Here is a 16,446-nt window from a genome sequence, read left to right as displayed (position 1 = left end):
AATCCAATTTCCCACCCCTCTCACCCCAACCACAGTGTCCTTTTTTCTTCTTCTCCTCTAAAGCTTACTGAATCTTGCAATATTTTATAAAGTACTCAGGTTTTCCTTATCAATGCAAATATATGTCCGTGGTCCCATAAGGTTATAATAGAGTTCAGAAATCCCAACACGACAATGAGACGTAGCTTTACCAAGTATATAATATGGTGTTCGCACAACATCCAAATCACATAATGTCCTATTGCCCAGACCATATAGTGGATGTTAAGTGACACGTGACTGTATTAGCCTTAAACATCTTGTGGTGTTAAAAAGTAAGGAGGAGGAGGGGAAGGGAAGAGAGGGAAGGAAAAAAGGAGGGGCACGTTCAAAGGATATAGGAGCCAACCTGAAAGAGCTCCCACAGGCCAAAGTTGAGACAATTTGAGCATCAAAATAAATAACAATAATATTGGATTAGGGCATAATAATAATAATACTGGGTTAAGGTGTCTGGGTGGCACAAACGGTTAAGTGCTTGACTACTAGCCAAAAGACTGGCAGTTCAAACCCACCCAGAGGAACCTCGGAAGACAGGTCTAGAGATCTCCTTCCGAAAGGTCACAGCCTTGAAAATCCTATGGAATTCCTGCACACATGGGGTCACCATGAGTCAGAATCGACTTGACAGCAACTAACAACAATATCAAATTATAACCCAAAGAATAAAATAAATTTCAATGAGTCCAAATTGATCTATATAAATAAATGAATAACAAAAGAGGCAAATTTTCTTTACAGAAGAATTACAAATGATAACTGTAGAAGGGATGAGGAAATTAAAAAAAAAAAAAATCACCATTAGAACACCCCAGGAATAAAAAAATGAAAAAGAGTAATCTTACAGTGGAGAAATCGGGCAGAACCCACATTGACCAAGTAAGTAAGCAATGTTAATGCCACCTGTAATAAATTGTGTTATGCAATTAGAAGGGTACATCGCCTCCATGGTATCCTTCCCAAAAAGTCCACATTATGAGGAAACGTCGGACAAACTCAAATTAGAGACATTCTACAAAATATCTGACTTACCACTCCCTTTTGACTGTTCAACAGTGAATGACACTCCTCAAAAACTTGAATACAGAACAACCATATGACCCAGCAATCCCAATCCTAGGTATATACCCAGAAGTGAAGGCAGGAACACGAACAGGAATCTGTACACCAATGTTCACTGCTGCAATTTTCACAACAGCCAAAAGGTAGAAACAACCAAAATGTCCATCAACAGATGAATGAACAAACAAAATGTGGTATATACACACACAATGGAATATTACTCATCAATAAAGAGAAATGAAGTCTTGATGCATACCACAACATGCGTAAACCTTGAAAACAGAAACTTTGAGCAACATAAATCAGTCTCAAAAGGACACATGCTGTATGATCTCACTTACATGAAATAAGCAAATATATAGAAACCAAAGATTATTAGTGGTTACCAAGGGTGGGAGGGAGAGAAAGGCAAGTTTTTGATCTCACTTACATGAAATAAGCAAATATATAGAAACCAAAGATTATTAGGGGTTACCAAGCGTAGGAGGGAGGGGAAGCCAAGTTTTTGCTCAGGGGGCATTGAATTTATGTTGATGGTGGTAAATGATTTAGAGAAAGGATAGCAAGAAAGGCTGCACAACTTGAAGAATGTAATGAATGTTACTGAATTGTATGTGTAGAAATTGTTGAGTTGTTGAGTTCTGTTATATTTTCACCACAATTAAAAAAAGTGAAAGACACTGGACTCTACATGTGAAGATTGTTCAAACAGCAAATATTCTGTTACCTGTATATTCACCACAATTAAATTTTATAAAACTACCCATCACTGCAATCAGCAAAATAAAAATTAAAAAAGTGAATGAAATTTTCATGACCTTCAAGTTCACGAAAAACAAAAAAGACTGAGAAACTGGCACAGACTGGAGAAGACTTAGGTGACACGAGGACTAAAAGCGACATAGTATTCCATACTGGAAAAGAAAAAAGACGTTAGTGGAAAAAACAGGTGAAACCCAAATAAAGTCCATAGTTCAGTTAGCAGTAAAAAAGTAAGTAACCAGAAAAAAATACATGAAATAACAATTTTCAGACAGGGGGCAACATGCAGCATGAGATAAGAACAAATGAGCTAAGCTCTGCAATTGCCTCAGCTTACTGCATAAAAGTGGTCTCAAAGTCGCAGCACAGGGAGGGGTAAACCAAACAGATCTTTCCATCACACTAGGTTAAGGAGACGGATGAGAGTTACAGGAGGCCAAAACAGCCAGAATTCACAGGGTAGGATACTGGAGAGGGGAGCCCTGGTGGCACAGTGGTTAAGAGCTATGGCTGCTAACCAAAAGGTTGGCAGTTTGAATCCACCCCACTGTGTGACAGTTCTACTCTGCCCTATAGGGTCACTATGAGTGAACGGACAGCAACGGGTATTGTGACTTTATGTTTAACTATTTGTGGAACTGCCAAACTGTTTTCTAAAACTGCAGCACCATTTACCTTCCTACAAGCAGTATATCTGGGTTTCAATTTCTCCATACCCTTGTCAACACTTGGTACCAGTCTTTTTGTTTATAGCACCCTAGTCAATGTGAAGTGGTATGTTGTGGTTTTGATTTACATCTCCTTGATGGCTAATGACGTTGAACATCTTTTCTTATGCTTATTTCACCTTCATTTCTGAAAGATAATTTCACTCTATATAGAATTCTATGTTGAGAGTCTCCCCCTCCCCCCACCCCAGTACTTTGAAGGTATATTTCATTTTCTTCTAGGTTTCTAATGAGAAGTTTGCTGTCATTCTTATCTTGGTTCCTCTGTACATTATGCATTTTTCCTTTGGCTTCCTTTAACATTTTCTCTTTATTACTGGTTTTCAGCAATTTGACTCTGATGTACTTCGGTATGGTTTTCCTTATTCATCTTTTGCTTAGAGTCCATTGATATTATAGATTTGTAAGTTTAATGTTTTCATCAAATTTGTAAAATAGTTGGCCAGTATTTTTTCCATATACTTTTTTTTGTCTCTCCTTGCCCTTCCTCTTCTTCTGACAGAGTAGAACCACCCCATAGGATTTCCAAGGAGTGGCCGGTGGTTAGCAGCCAAATGCTTAACCACTGCACCACCAGGGTCCCAAAGTCACCATATGACCCAGCAATTTCATTCTTAAGTATATGTCCAAGAGAAATGAAAACATATGTAAACACAAAAACCACAATTATGATTAACAGAACGAAACACCTGCCATTTTCACAGTCATGGGTTATGTTTAAGTCCATTGCTGTGGCTATTGTGCCAATGCATCTCATTGAAGGTTTCCCTCATTTTCACTGACAATTTACTTTACCAAACATGATATCCTTTTCTAGCAATTGGTCTTTCCTGATGATGTGTCCATACTAAGCGAGTCGAAGTCTCACCATCCCTGCTTCTAAGGAACATTCTGGTTGTATAGCTTCAAAGGCTGATTTGTTTGTTCTTTGGGTATATTCAGTGTTTTTCCCCAGCTCCACAGTTCAAACATATCAATTCTTCTTCTGTCGTACTTTTTCGTTGTCCAACTTTCACATGCATGTATTATGAACATACAGTGGAATATTATTCAGCCATAAAAAGGAATGAAGTTCTAGTACCTGCTACAACATAAAAAAAACAAAAAACAAAACCCATTGCCATCGAGTCAATTCTGACAAATAGTGACCTATAGAACAGAGTACAACTGCCCCATAGAATTTCCAAGGAGCACCTGGTGAATTTGAACTGCTGACATTTTGGTTAGCAGCCATAGCACTTAACCTCTATACTGCCAGGGTTTCCCTCCAATACAGGTAAGCCTTGAAAACATTAAGCTAAGGGAAATAAGCCATACACAAAAGGACAAACACTGCATGATTCCACTTGTATGAAATATCTACAATAGGCAAATTCACAGAGACAGAAAGTAGATTAATGGTTACAGAATTGGGAGGAAAAAGATGAAGAGTTTTTGATTAATGGGTACAAAGTTTCTATTTTGGGTGAGTAAAAGGTTTTGGCAATAGTGGTGATGGTTGCACAACATGTGAATGTATAATGCCACTGAATTATACACCTAAAATGGTTAAAATGGCAAATTTTATGTTGTATATATTTTACCACAACTTAAAAAAAAAAAGGAATATGAGCTAACATGAAGGCTGCTAATGGCCAGATTTGGGACAATTTGAGCAATAAAATAAATAGCAATATTAATGGACTATAACCCACATAATAAAATAAAAATCCATAAAAATATAAATAAATAACCAAGTACATGAATAAATCCGGGGGAGCTCTTCCTTACAATAGAATTCCATACAATAGAATTCCCACTGATCCTTATATGGAACAATAGGCATTTTTTAAATCACCATTTGCTAACCACCACAATAATAATTACTTCAAGCATCTCTGCAATAACTCAAGTAAGAAATGAATGGAAATGGAGCTACAGAGAAAACACATCAGAGAGATATTTAAGCCCTACTTGAAAAATACAGTCGAGGGAAAAGGAGTCTTTGACTTAAACACCTAGGTCAAAAGTAGCATTGTTGAGAGGAGAGAGGGTTAGAAACTGGCAAAATTGTCATGAAAGGAGAGACTGGAAGGGCTGACTCGGGGGGGAGAGTGAGTGGGAGTATAGAGTAAGGTATATATGGGCTTATATGTGTCAGACTGACTTGATTTGTAAACGTTCACTTAAAGCTCAATAAAAATTATTAAAAAAAAAAAAAAAAAGTAGCATTGCTGCCCAAGATAAGGAATATAAGAGGAACTGAACTCAGTTTTGAACATGGTGAGTGGACACAGTTAACTAAGATAATCAGGGCAGTAAGATATATGAACCTGGAACTCAAAGCAGAGGTCTGGGCAGGATGTATAAATTCAGAAAATAGAAGCCAATGAATGATTAAAATCAGGAGAGGATCAGCCTGCCCAGATAAAAAGACTATGTAAAAAGAAAAGGCAGCCAAGGACAGCATCCTAATATTAGGGAGCAAACATAGGAAGTTCAGCAAGCATAAGACTGAAGGAATAGTAAGAATGGTGGAGAGTTATTAACAGGGTCAAGAAGGGCAAAAAGGTTAAATAAGTTAAAGACAAAAATGAGTACCAGCTTTGGCAATCAGATCACTATTGTCTTTTGCTATAGTTTCTATCAAATGCAAATGTTTTAAAAGGGCCTTAAATGACATAAAAAAATTGTTAAAATACACAATTTGTACCACCCCATAGCTTCACTTCCATATCAAGTTCAAACTAGTTCATATAAGCATTCTTTTCAAAAAACTAAAATTAATTTTAATAGTCATAAGCAAATTACATTAATGTTAAGAATTTATAACTATAAAAAGAAAATATAATTTACCCCAGGGATATAATAAACACAATTGTCTATTATACACAAAAAATTATTTTATTATATATTAAATTATTTTTCTGTGTCTGCAATTTTTTATAACAAAGTATTGGGAAAAATCTGGTCAGCATAATAAATAATTAAAATAGGCATAAAAATAATCAAATTACTTATTGAGCCCCTAATATACATTCAAAAAAAGGTGCTTAAAACTCATGCTAACCTGTCCACTCAGCAAACCTGAGAGTTTCTGACTCTTCAGTTTTACTTTATCAGCAGTCTAGAGAATAATTCTTCCTACAGTGAGTTTCTTTAAGCAATCAAGAATGGAGCCTCTCAAGTAAGAATAATAAGTGAGCTAAGAATCTGCCAGGAAGACTTCTTCATAAAACACATAGGCATCATACAAACCATACTAAGAGCTGACTATACTGTATCAGGAGCCCTGGTGGCACAGTGGTTAAGTGCTCAGCTGCTAACCAAAAGGTCAGCGATTTGAACCTACCAGCCACTCCACAGGAGAAAGATGTGGCAGTCTGCTTCCATAAAGATTTACAATCTTGGAAACCCTATGGGACAGTACTACTCTGCCCTACAGGGTCACTATGAGTTGAAAGTGGCTTGACGGCAGTGGGTTTGGTTTGGTTTTGGTAAAGGATTAAAGGTGGACACACATTCTTTGCCGCTCCTCCCATCAAGCCTGGAGTCCCTATTTCCCCTCCCTCCTGTCTTTGGGCTGGTATCACAATTTACATTGACCACAAGAATGTGGCAGAAGTGATGCTGTGCCATTTCCACACTTCTACTTTACTCTGTTGGGCACCTGCTATCATGCTGTAAAGAAACTTGGGCTACCAACCACATGGAGAGAAAAAGAGGCCACATAAAGGAGAACAGACATGCCCCACATTTCCGATAAGGCCCAAGCTGTGGGTATGTTCATCTTGGACCTTCCGGTCCTAACTAGTCACCAGCTGAATACAGTCATATGACCTACCCAGGAGAAGACCCATCTAACTAACCTATGGAGTGATGAGAAATAATAAATTTTATCATTTTAACAAATGAATTTTGAGCGGTTTCCTATACAGTAACTAAAACATCCATCATTAGTTATCTTGTGATTTTTTTTTAGCATTTCCTACAACCTTTTCTGTCCTCAGTAATAAGCTTTTAAAGACTGTCATTGGTCTCTGGCAAATTGGGAGAAGGCAAGTTGTGGAAATAACCAAAGCATACTCCAACAGGAAATCAGCTAAGCAACACAATTACTTTCATGGGCAGCTCCTGAGTGTTTAAAGCAGACTATACTTAGTTGTCCCCCAATATGCATTCTCACCTTCTTCCATGGTCATAGATATAACTGAACATAAGACCATCAAAATAAAGAACACATTTCCTAGCTTCCTTACATCTAAATTCTTACAAGTAAATTCTAGATAAAGGGATGTAAGCCATAGTATGTTGTGGCAAAATCCCTAAAAGACTGCTTCTGAAGTCTTTTCGCTCTCTGACCTTTCAGATAACCAGCTGCCTGGAATTCACCTGACACCCTGGACCTAAGAATGAGGACCACAACCCAGGGATCACAGAACTGTTATCTGGAAGGAACTTGAGTCCCTGAGGACGTCACAAAGCAGAGCCACTATACCAATTGACTGCAAAATTCACTTTTACATGAAAAAGAAACATCAGTTTAAGCCATGGTGTTCTCTAACACTCTTCCACCTAATACCAACTATCACGATAAAAGCTATCCAATGACAGAAGTAAAGTCTGGCACATTAAAAAGTACTTTCTCTAACAACCTCCAAGCCTCACACTGATAATACCACACTTTGACCCAAGAGAAGCTAATTCCTAAAGGGTCTTTTAGGTAAGAAAAGTTAGAACAGAACTAGAAACTAAATCTTTATCCTCCTAGTTTGGTACACTTTCTACGGCATTAAAAGTGGTCACTGACAAAGGAGAATGAAGAACACCAAAGACACAAGGAAAATATGAGCCCAAGAGACTCCATCAGCCTGAGACCGAAGAACCAGATGGTGCCCGGCTACCACCAATGACCACCCTGACAGGGAACACAACAGAGAGCCCCTGACAGAGCATGAGAAGTGTGGTGCAGAACTCAAACTCTACTGAAAAGAACAGACTTAATGGTCTGACTGAAACTGGGGGACCCTAGAAGACATGGCCCCCAGACTCACTGTTAGCCCAAAACTAAAACCACGCCCGAAGCCAACTCTTCAGAAAAAGATCAGACTGGACTATAAGATATTAAATGATATTAGTGAAGAGTGTGCTTCTTAGCTCAAGTGTATACATGAGGCTAAATGGGCAGCTCCTGTCCAGAGGTGAGAAGGCAGAAAGGGACAGAAGCTGGTTTAATGGACACGGGAAATACAGGGTGGAAAGGAGGAGTGTGCTGTCACATTATAGGGATAGCAACTAGGGTCACATAACAACGTGTATGTAAGTTTTTGTATAAGAAACTAACTTGAACTGTAAACTTTCACTTAAAGCACAATAAAAATAAATAAAGTCGTCACTGAAACTTGTCTCCTTATGATTAAACCTATGCACGCATCAAACGGGAAAAAAACTATCCCACTGATTCCTCCCATAATTACTGAGTGCCTAATATTTTCCAAACACTAGTCTAGGTGCTAAAACTGTAACAATAAACAAGAACAACAAAATCCTTACCTAAATGAAATTTAAATTCTATTGTGGGGAATGTTGAACAGTTGATTAGATAACACAGTTAAAGTGCTAAGAATAGTAACCAGCACATAATAAGTGTTCAATAAATATCAGTTTTTATTAGCTATAAATATTCTAAGTTTCTAGAAAATCAGTCTTATACATACTAAAAAGCAAACCTTATTTGCTCAGCTCCCTAAAAATCAAGAGATTTCGACGGGTGTTTCTGAATGTCCTTACTTTTGATTATCAGGCTATCCTTTAGAGAACTGCCTCTCTATTTTTTGTGGACCTATTCAGAGATAGACATGTCCAATAGGTTCTCCCATCCAAGGATTTGAATCATAGAGCAGGCAGCAGGAGATGACAAACATTCAGAAGTTCAGCCATTTGTGTGGCTGGGCGCCACATGGACTCATCTCTGCTAGCACCACCTTGGCTCCAGCCCTTCCTAAGACCTGGTTGTTCAGCTCCTCCTTCAGTTCTATTCTTCCAGTAAACCCCGTTTTCATGTTAAAATAGCCAGAATTTGTGTTGCTTACAAAGAACCCTACTTGATACAGTTGAGTAAAGTAACATCATTTTACAAAAAGGAGTATTCACCATTAAACACGATTGCCAGAACTCATCAAACTGTACCCCTAAAAGAAGTGAATTCTTTTGTTTGCAAATTATACCTCAGTAAAATTGTGGGAGAGGATATTTAATTTTAAAGCAAAAATAGCATATTTATGCTGGATAATCAAATATTTTCAGATATTTTCATAAACAATGACTTTATTATGTTCTATTGCTAAAAAGCTCAAATAGGAAATGCTTCTTAACATGGCCATTTTAAAGTAGCCCATTTAAAGTCAAGTTGCATTGACTGCAGTGGTTCTAGAATAAGAGAAATATGTTAATATCTAAAAACTATGTCATGTTTACTTGTGCAATAAAGCTTACAACATACATAATGATCAAATCTTGCTTTCAAGTGTACTGACAGCACCTTACAGTACTTTGCTTAATTATTTGTTTTGCTTATATTTCTACTCCCTACTTCCTATGCAAGCAGCCTGTATCACAGCAGGAAACTCCTTCAAAACGCAAACCTCTCCAGCTCCAGGAAAGGCTGTGTGGTGCAATAAATTGCTTTTATATGGCCTTTCTAGCCATGGTCTTCTAACTCTCCCAGAATGACTGGCTAGGCCACAATCTTACAAAGAACTGGTCAGTTTACTACGCAAATTGAGTGACTTATGCTCTACAGAGGGGATCGGTCAGTTTGTGGGCCTGCTGGAAAGACCACACCTTAAAATTGACAAGCAGTAGGCTTAAAAAAGGGCCAATCCCTCAGAGGTTCAGAGGGACCTCACTATCATCAAGAAGAGTCTGGAGTGCAGCACGTCCTTTGGACCCGAGGTCCCTGTGCTGAATATCTCTTAGATCAAGAAGACAGAGCTGTAACACTGAAGATAGCATAAGACAGTGAAACACAGCAGCAGTAAAACTGCCAGTCCACAGAGCAAGGCAGCTGCAGTGGGCTTGCCAGTCAACAGAGCAAGAGCTGAGTGCCTTCAAGCAGGAGGCTTGCCTGTAGAGCTAAAACAACTGTAACACTTGCCCATGCAGGGTAGAGACCTGAATGCACCCCGTCCAAGGGTTGCCTTGGTGGACCCTGTGCAAGGATCTTCCTACAGCAGGGTAGAACTGGACTCCTTTGGGTAGGAGGCTTGCCAATAGAGCTAAAAGAGCTGTAAAACTTGCTTGTGCAGGGGAGAGGCCTGAGTGTGCCCTATGCAAGGGGCTGCACACCTCACCGCCCTGGGCAGCATGGGCCCAAGTAGCGTGATGGCAAGAGCCTCGCAGGCCCGGGTAGTGTGAAAGGAGCCAGTAGCAGAGGCCAGGGATGCCCAGTGGCAGAGCAGAAGCCTCGAGAGCGGGTGCAGGCCCCCCGAGCAATGTCGTGGTAGCTGGAGGCAGTGGTAACACGAATACAGCATCTGACCTGAACCATGGGGGCACCTGCCCAGCAACAAAAGAATGAACATGGATAATTTGGAGAACGGTAAGCATTTCCCCTTTGGGAATCTGTTATTGTTTACTGTTTGCTTTCTATAAACAATAATCATGGCTTTCACTTTGCCAACACTGTGTAAGTATCTCATGTGTCTGACTCAATCACAAATGAACACAAATGGTTGATGCCAGTGGGTGTATGTATCTCATTCTTACGGCTGCCTGGAAATTTGAGGCATAGCCTGTCTGCATGTACAATGCAGATAAACAGACAAAGCATACAGATTAAAATTAGGACAGCACACTTATTCATGTTTTACATTACAGGAATTTAAGAACTGCCTTAGTCATATCATGCTTCATTCACTGAGGACCTTCTACGATAGGGGCTCCAAGAAACACATGGCAAAATATGGCTGTCCTACTTGCCACTAATCTAAAAGCCCAAAGCTACATCCCAAAATTTGTTCAGTCACCTTAATAAACCCATATCGGATCTGGGACCCATTAATAAACCCTAATCACTTTTGGAAACCCTGATGGCGTAGTGGTTAAGAGCTACAGCTGCTAACTGAAAGGTCAGCAGTTTGAATCCACCAGGTGCTACTTGGAAATATGGGGCAGTTTCACTCTGTCCTACAGGGTAACTACGAGTCAGAATCAACTCAACGGCAATGGGTTTTTAATCACTTTTGAGACATTTTATATTTTAGTAAATGAGAATTTACTAATACACCCCCTCTTTACCTATTGATGTGGTTAGTTTCCAAAGACTAGGTCGTTAGACAAAAATCAGCATTTTGAGAAGATTAGGGTAGCCTAGGCTTAACCAAGACTGTGTCTGAGAGTTTACTTTAGCCTACCACACTCAATCCACATGAGATGATTTGAAACAAAGGAAATCACCTTAATCTTATGATTCCTGACTGACTCTTGACTTAGGCTTAATACTGTACATTTCAAGGTTCAGTGGAAACTCAGTGTATTAAATGTTGCTTTACTGTGTACAAAAATATAAATGAAATAAGGTACAAAATAGAGGATGACCATATCAGATCACAAAATGGAGGATGACTACATCATTACATAGCTGCCAAATTACAACATTATGTAACTGCCAAACCACTGAGAATCATGGTCCAGCCAACTTGACACATAGCCTTAATTGTTACAGCCAAAGTTACTCTCGCCTCACACCTCAGCATTCGTAACTGCCAGACATACACTGTTAATGCACAAATAGTCAGACAGTAGATTTTTTACTATTGTCATAAAATGTGAAATGTTGGATAACAAGACATTTGATAAATGAGGGTTAGGTGTAAATGATAGTTTAAAAAAAGCATAATAAGATTAAACAGTAAAAAAAAAAAAAAGCAGACTTGGAACATTTAAGTTACAGATGTATAGATTTATATGATAAACTCTACAGAAATTTCCTATCAGTGTTTTATTAGCAAATAAATGATCGTTTAATTTTAAAAATACTACAAAATAAAATTTGTCACTTCCAAAACTTTCAGATTTTGTCACTTTACAAAAGATACTCTTTTGCCTACCGAGTTCCAATATTAATTTTAAAATTGTCACTTCCTTCTCCAGTGAAATTCAGTCATCTGACCCCTGATCTCCTAAGAATAGAATCAAGTTTATAACAGGGCTTTTAAAACTATTTCCTAAAATATCCTACTGCATGGCCTCGGGTAGTTAGCCTAGGTAGAAACTGTAGACAGCCAACTGGCACTGAAATCAATTTTGCTGCTGTTGTTGTTAAGTGCCTTCAAGTTAATTCTGACTCACACCAACCTGGTATGACAGAGTAGAACTTCCCCGTAGGGTTTTCATGGCTGTACTCTTTACAGCAGCAGGCTGCCAGGTCTTTCTTCCGCAGAGCCACTAGGTGGGTTCGAAGTGTCAAGCTTTTGGTTAGCAGCCAACCACTTAACTGTTGCACCACCAAGACTCCTTGAAATCAATTCCAATTCAATTAAATACCATATGTCTCCCAACAGTACTTCAAGCAAATATAGCTCTGGTCCTGTTCAACTTAATATTTTAACTCTCATTGCTTCTTCCTGAGTTTAGCAAAACAAATACAACTAATCTGTTTCAACACAATATCTGTGTGGCCAAACCCAAACCAAACACACTGCCATCAAGTCAATTTCAACTCAGAGCAACCTTACAGGACAGAGTATAACTGCCCCACAGGGTTTCCAAGGCTGTAATCTTTATAGAAACAGACTGTTAACATCTTTCTCCCGCAGAGCAGCTGGAGGGTTTGAACTGCCGACCTTACAGTTAGCAGCCAATCACTTTAACCACTGTGCCACCAGGGCTTCTCAATATCTGCATAGAAAACAAAACAAAAAAAAAATCTAAACTAAATCTAGTTTTATAAAATATTAATATTCCAGCTTCCTAGCTTCTTTTCCTCTATTTAAATTTTAATTACCTCACGATTTCCCATTTCTACAAAACCAAACAAACCAAACCCACTGCCATCAAGTCAATTCTGACTCAAGGCAACCTCTTGTGTGTCAGAATAAACTGATTACCATACAGTCTTCAACGGCTGTAATCTTAGGGAAGTAGATCACCAGGCCTTTCTCCCATGGAGCTGCTGGGTGCATCTGCACCACCAACCTCTTGGTTAGCAGCCCAGCATAAACCATTTGCGCCACCCAGACATGAAAATGAAAAAAGTCCAAGGTTCACCTACCCAACATTTGGTAATCCAACAATACCAATTTTCAGGGAGGTTCCAAATCTTCCAATGATTGGGGGTGGCTTAATTCCATCACCTCCCTTTTTGGGGGGCATCTGAAATATCAAAACAAGTATATGAACAAAACTTTAATATCTCCACTGACCAAAAACATGTTTGATCACATAAAATGCTTTAGTGGGGGGGCCCCTACTAACAGTGAAAAATAGATCAAGGATAAAATATACCGTATATACGTAAATCCAACACTGACACAGCACTAAATCCATTTTATTTTTTAACAAAAATAAAAACAAAAAAGTTCTGTAAACAAATCTGATTCTAATGGTTGTCAAAATAGTCACTCCAGGGAAGTCCTGGAAAGACTGATCTAAAAATAAGTACAGGACTCAAAGATAAACTTAAAATTTAGCTACCAATCTTCCACCCAGAGTATTTACAAAACATTTATTTCTGGTGGCTCTAGAGTAAAAAAAAAAAAGTATGACATACGCTTACATTAATGAAAGCATTGAGAAACGGGCACAGTTAAGAGTGTCAAAAGAAAAACTCATTCTAGCACCACCAGCAATCAAGTCACCTCCCACCAAACCATTATGACCCTGAACCTATTATCCCTCCTTTCCTTCACAACCCCAAATTTTCACACAGATGAAAGCACGACAGGTATCAGGTCCTTGTAACCAACTCCCTTCCACCTTTGGCACTGGAGGTACTACTTATGAGTCCTCATAAGCAACCTCTGGAATCTACACTCTGGTGAGGTACAGTCATAAATGAAACCATTAACCCTTTTTAGTTAAAAGTCAAAACTTTCTCAATCCTTTGCTATTTCTGGCTCCAAGTTCCTCCCTGCATAATTAACCTTGTTTTACTACTCTAAACTAAACTCAAAAGGACTGCTAACCTCATGTCTTAGAACTAAAGCTGTCCCTGTCTTCTGGCTCAAGCTGTACCTACAGAGGTCACGCTGGGACCCAGCTCATGAGGTGATACTTCAGCCTCTGATCCCTGACCCCGAGTGTCCTGCTACTCCCCATCCCGGGTTCCCTTCTCCCAACTGTGCCCCCGGTCAAACCCCTGCCTCCGAAGCACGGATGCATAAGTAGAGCCTCTCCAGTCGTTTGGCCTCTTACCAAGGGGTGGACAGCAGCCCAGCCAAAGCGGGCCCCCACCCAACACCTTCCCCCTCTGGACAGGGCCACTGGCCGTCCGGGCCTCCGGAGAAGGCTTTCCCTCTACGCGTGCCCGGGTGAGGCGTGGGCCGCTCCCGACACGCGCGGCCTAGTCCGAGAGCGCCTCATTCATCCACATATCCCATGCCACCCGCTTCCCTCGCCCCATCCCGGTCACCCGTCCCAGGCCTGCCGCCGGCCTCCAGGCAACGGGCCCGGGCGCCGAAGACGCGGCGGAGAGCGCGCCTGCTTGCTCCCAGAGGGCCTCACCGTGCTCGGGACGGGCGAAAACTTGAGGTCCCAGCAACAGCGGGAGACTAGGACCGCCGGCACCTGGAGGCCGGGCGGAAGGAGGAGAGAGCACAGGCCAGGCCCCTCCGCCGAGCTGCACGCACGACGGCGGCGGCGGCGGCGGCGGCGGCGGCGGAACAGGCGGGCCGGGCGGTGGGCACCACCTGCGCGTCGGCCGCGTGCCCCGCCCCGCGCGCCCTTCCGCCCCGCCCATTGGCCCGACAGGCCGGGGGAGGTGGGAGCTGGGTAGGAGGAGCTTCGGGGCGCTGGTGCTGCCTTGGATCAGCGGCCGGCTGTAGCCCTCCCTGTAGGGTGCGTCTGTGGCATCTCTTCGCACGCGGTGCTTCTCGGCCTCAGATCTCCGCTTCCGTCTCGCTGCGCGCCCCATGTCCCTGGCACACGTGCACCTGCCAGCCTGCAGCCCCACACTCGCCTCCTCTGGACTCGTAAGCCCCCTCTGGACCGCCAGCCTGGGCCCAGCGCGCCTTCGGTTCCCTAAAACTATTTCTTTAATCAATCCAGACCATTAAGAATGTGTTAAATAAACTTTCTTAAATGAAAAGGGATTAAGGAAAGGGAAGCTTACGTTTTAAGGGTCTTTTTAGTCACCTTTCCATTCAGGCATGTCTCACAGGGACTGGGTTCCAGAATTCCTTTTAACAGAGTTTTTCCGCTTTTCCTGTGGGTAATTAAGAGCTGGGGTCTTCCGAATGTGGGAAACGCAGGTTACAGTCTGGACTCAATCACACTAGCTATGTTACCCTGTACGAAATCACCTCTCTGGTCTGCAATTTCCACCTCGGTAAAATGAAGCTTTTGAGACCCACCTCACAAGGTTATCGTGAGGATAAAATGAGATAATGTGCTTAAAGCTTGTAGCAACATATAGCAAAGGCTCATAAATAGTAGCTGCTGTTAATATTAGGGTTTCATCCCATCTCATCCACACCTACTGACTACACCATGAGCTCCATCGTAGAAAAAATTATGTTCTGGTCCTGGCCCACGTTTGGCATTGGAGTATATGTTTCAATGAATATAATACTTGGCCCTAAAAAATGTAACATTAGAAGCTTCTTCCAAAGAGACTAGTTGCTAATTAAGGAAAGGATATGAGTTGGTTGCTATTCCCATTTTAGAAATAAGGAAACAATTTCAGAAGGGTTAAGTAATTTCGATGAAGTCTCACACCTGATAAATGGTAGAAGCTAGATCTGAAACCCCAGTTTAACTGAAAAATCTGCTGTTCCTTTTTCTTTCAGTCACAATTCGAATAGGGATTCCTTATGAGCAGCGATTGAGCCACTATTCATAATAAAATTGCCTTAAGGTTTTTCCTTAGTCCTATGAGATGATACACTAGGTAAGTTAAAGAGCTTTTTCTGTCATTTTGGAAATTCTCAAGAACACAGGCAACTCGATGTGCTTTTGATTTTGTACTATTTTTTTCTTAATACCATTCACAAATATTTACTAATAATATTCTCTCAATCTAGCACCTTTGTCACCAAAACTATGTTCTTATAAAACAGATGTCTGGGTGTACTCTAGGTACAAAACCAGAGTTTGCTGTCGAGTCTATTGCAACTCATAGTGGCCCTACAGGACAGAGTAGAAGTGCCCCATAGGGTTTCCAAGGAGTAGCTGATGCATTCAAACTGCACACCTCTTGGTTAGCAGCTGTAGCTCTTAACCACTGTGCCACCAGGGCTCCAGCTATAAAACAGAGGAAAGCTAACTAGCCCGTATTTTGTGCCCAACATCAATATAACTCTCACGAATAGCCCTAACAAAGTAATTTCTAAATAGTTTACTGCAGTTTTAGTAAAGTTCTATAGTTGGGTTCACACTGCTGCTTATAGAAAGAGAGAGGAACTATGACTTTAAAAACTCAAGAATCCTGAAGAGCCCTCTCTGCTTAGCAACCAGCCACTCCAGTACTAATTGAAAACATTCCCCAGTTGTGGAGTAGTAGAATCATCTTCAATTTATCACTGTCTTTTGGGCAAATCTAGCTACTTCTTCAATCTCAGTATCTCTCAGATCTACCCATTCCCTTAAATTCAGACTATCATGCCCTTGAGTCAATTACCAGTTTCTGTATTTGCAGCTTTATCTTTCTTACCTGCAC

At 40.7% G+C, this 16,446-nt stretch overlaps 1 protein-coding gene across 1 annotated transcript in view; it reads right to left on the bottom strand.

The window, feature by feature from the left end:
* OLA1 (Obg like ATPase 1) overlaps positions 1-14,433 on the bottom strand; it is a 188,584-nt gene extending 174,151 nt beyond the window's left edge. Inside the window, exons 1-2 of the mRNA XM_003406217.3 lie at positions 14,295-14,433; positions 12,844-12,944 (exon numbers count right to left, since the gene is read on the bottom strand). Of these exons, the coding sequence (XP_003406265.1) occupies positions 12,844-12,944 (101 nt within the window). The 5' untranslated portion in view covers positions 14,295-14,433. The remainder of the gene's footprint in view (positions 1-12,843; positions 12,945-14,294) is intronic.
* Positions 14,434-16,446: the final 2,013 nt, after the last annotated feature.

This window comes from Loxodonta africana, chromosome 6 (assembly GCF_030014295.1).
Source record: "Loxodonta africana isolate mLoxAfr1 chromosome 6, mLoxAfr1.hap2, whole genome shotgun sequence".
Taxonomy (NCBI): domain Eukaryota; kingdom Metazoa; phylum Chordata; class Mammalia; order Proboscidea; family Elephantidae; genus Loxodonta; species Loxodonta africana.
Note: the sequence above shows the minus strand (reverse complement) of the source record. Positions and strands in the feature narration are given on the sequence as shown.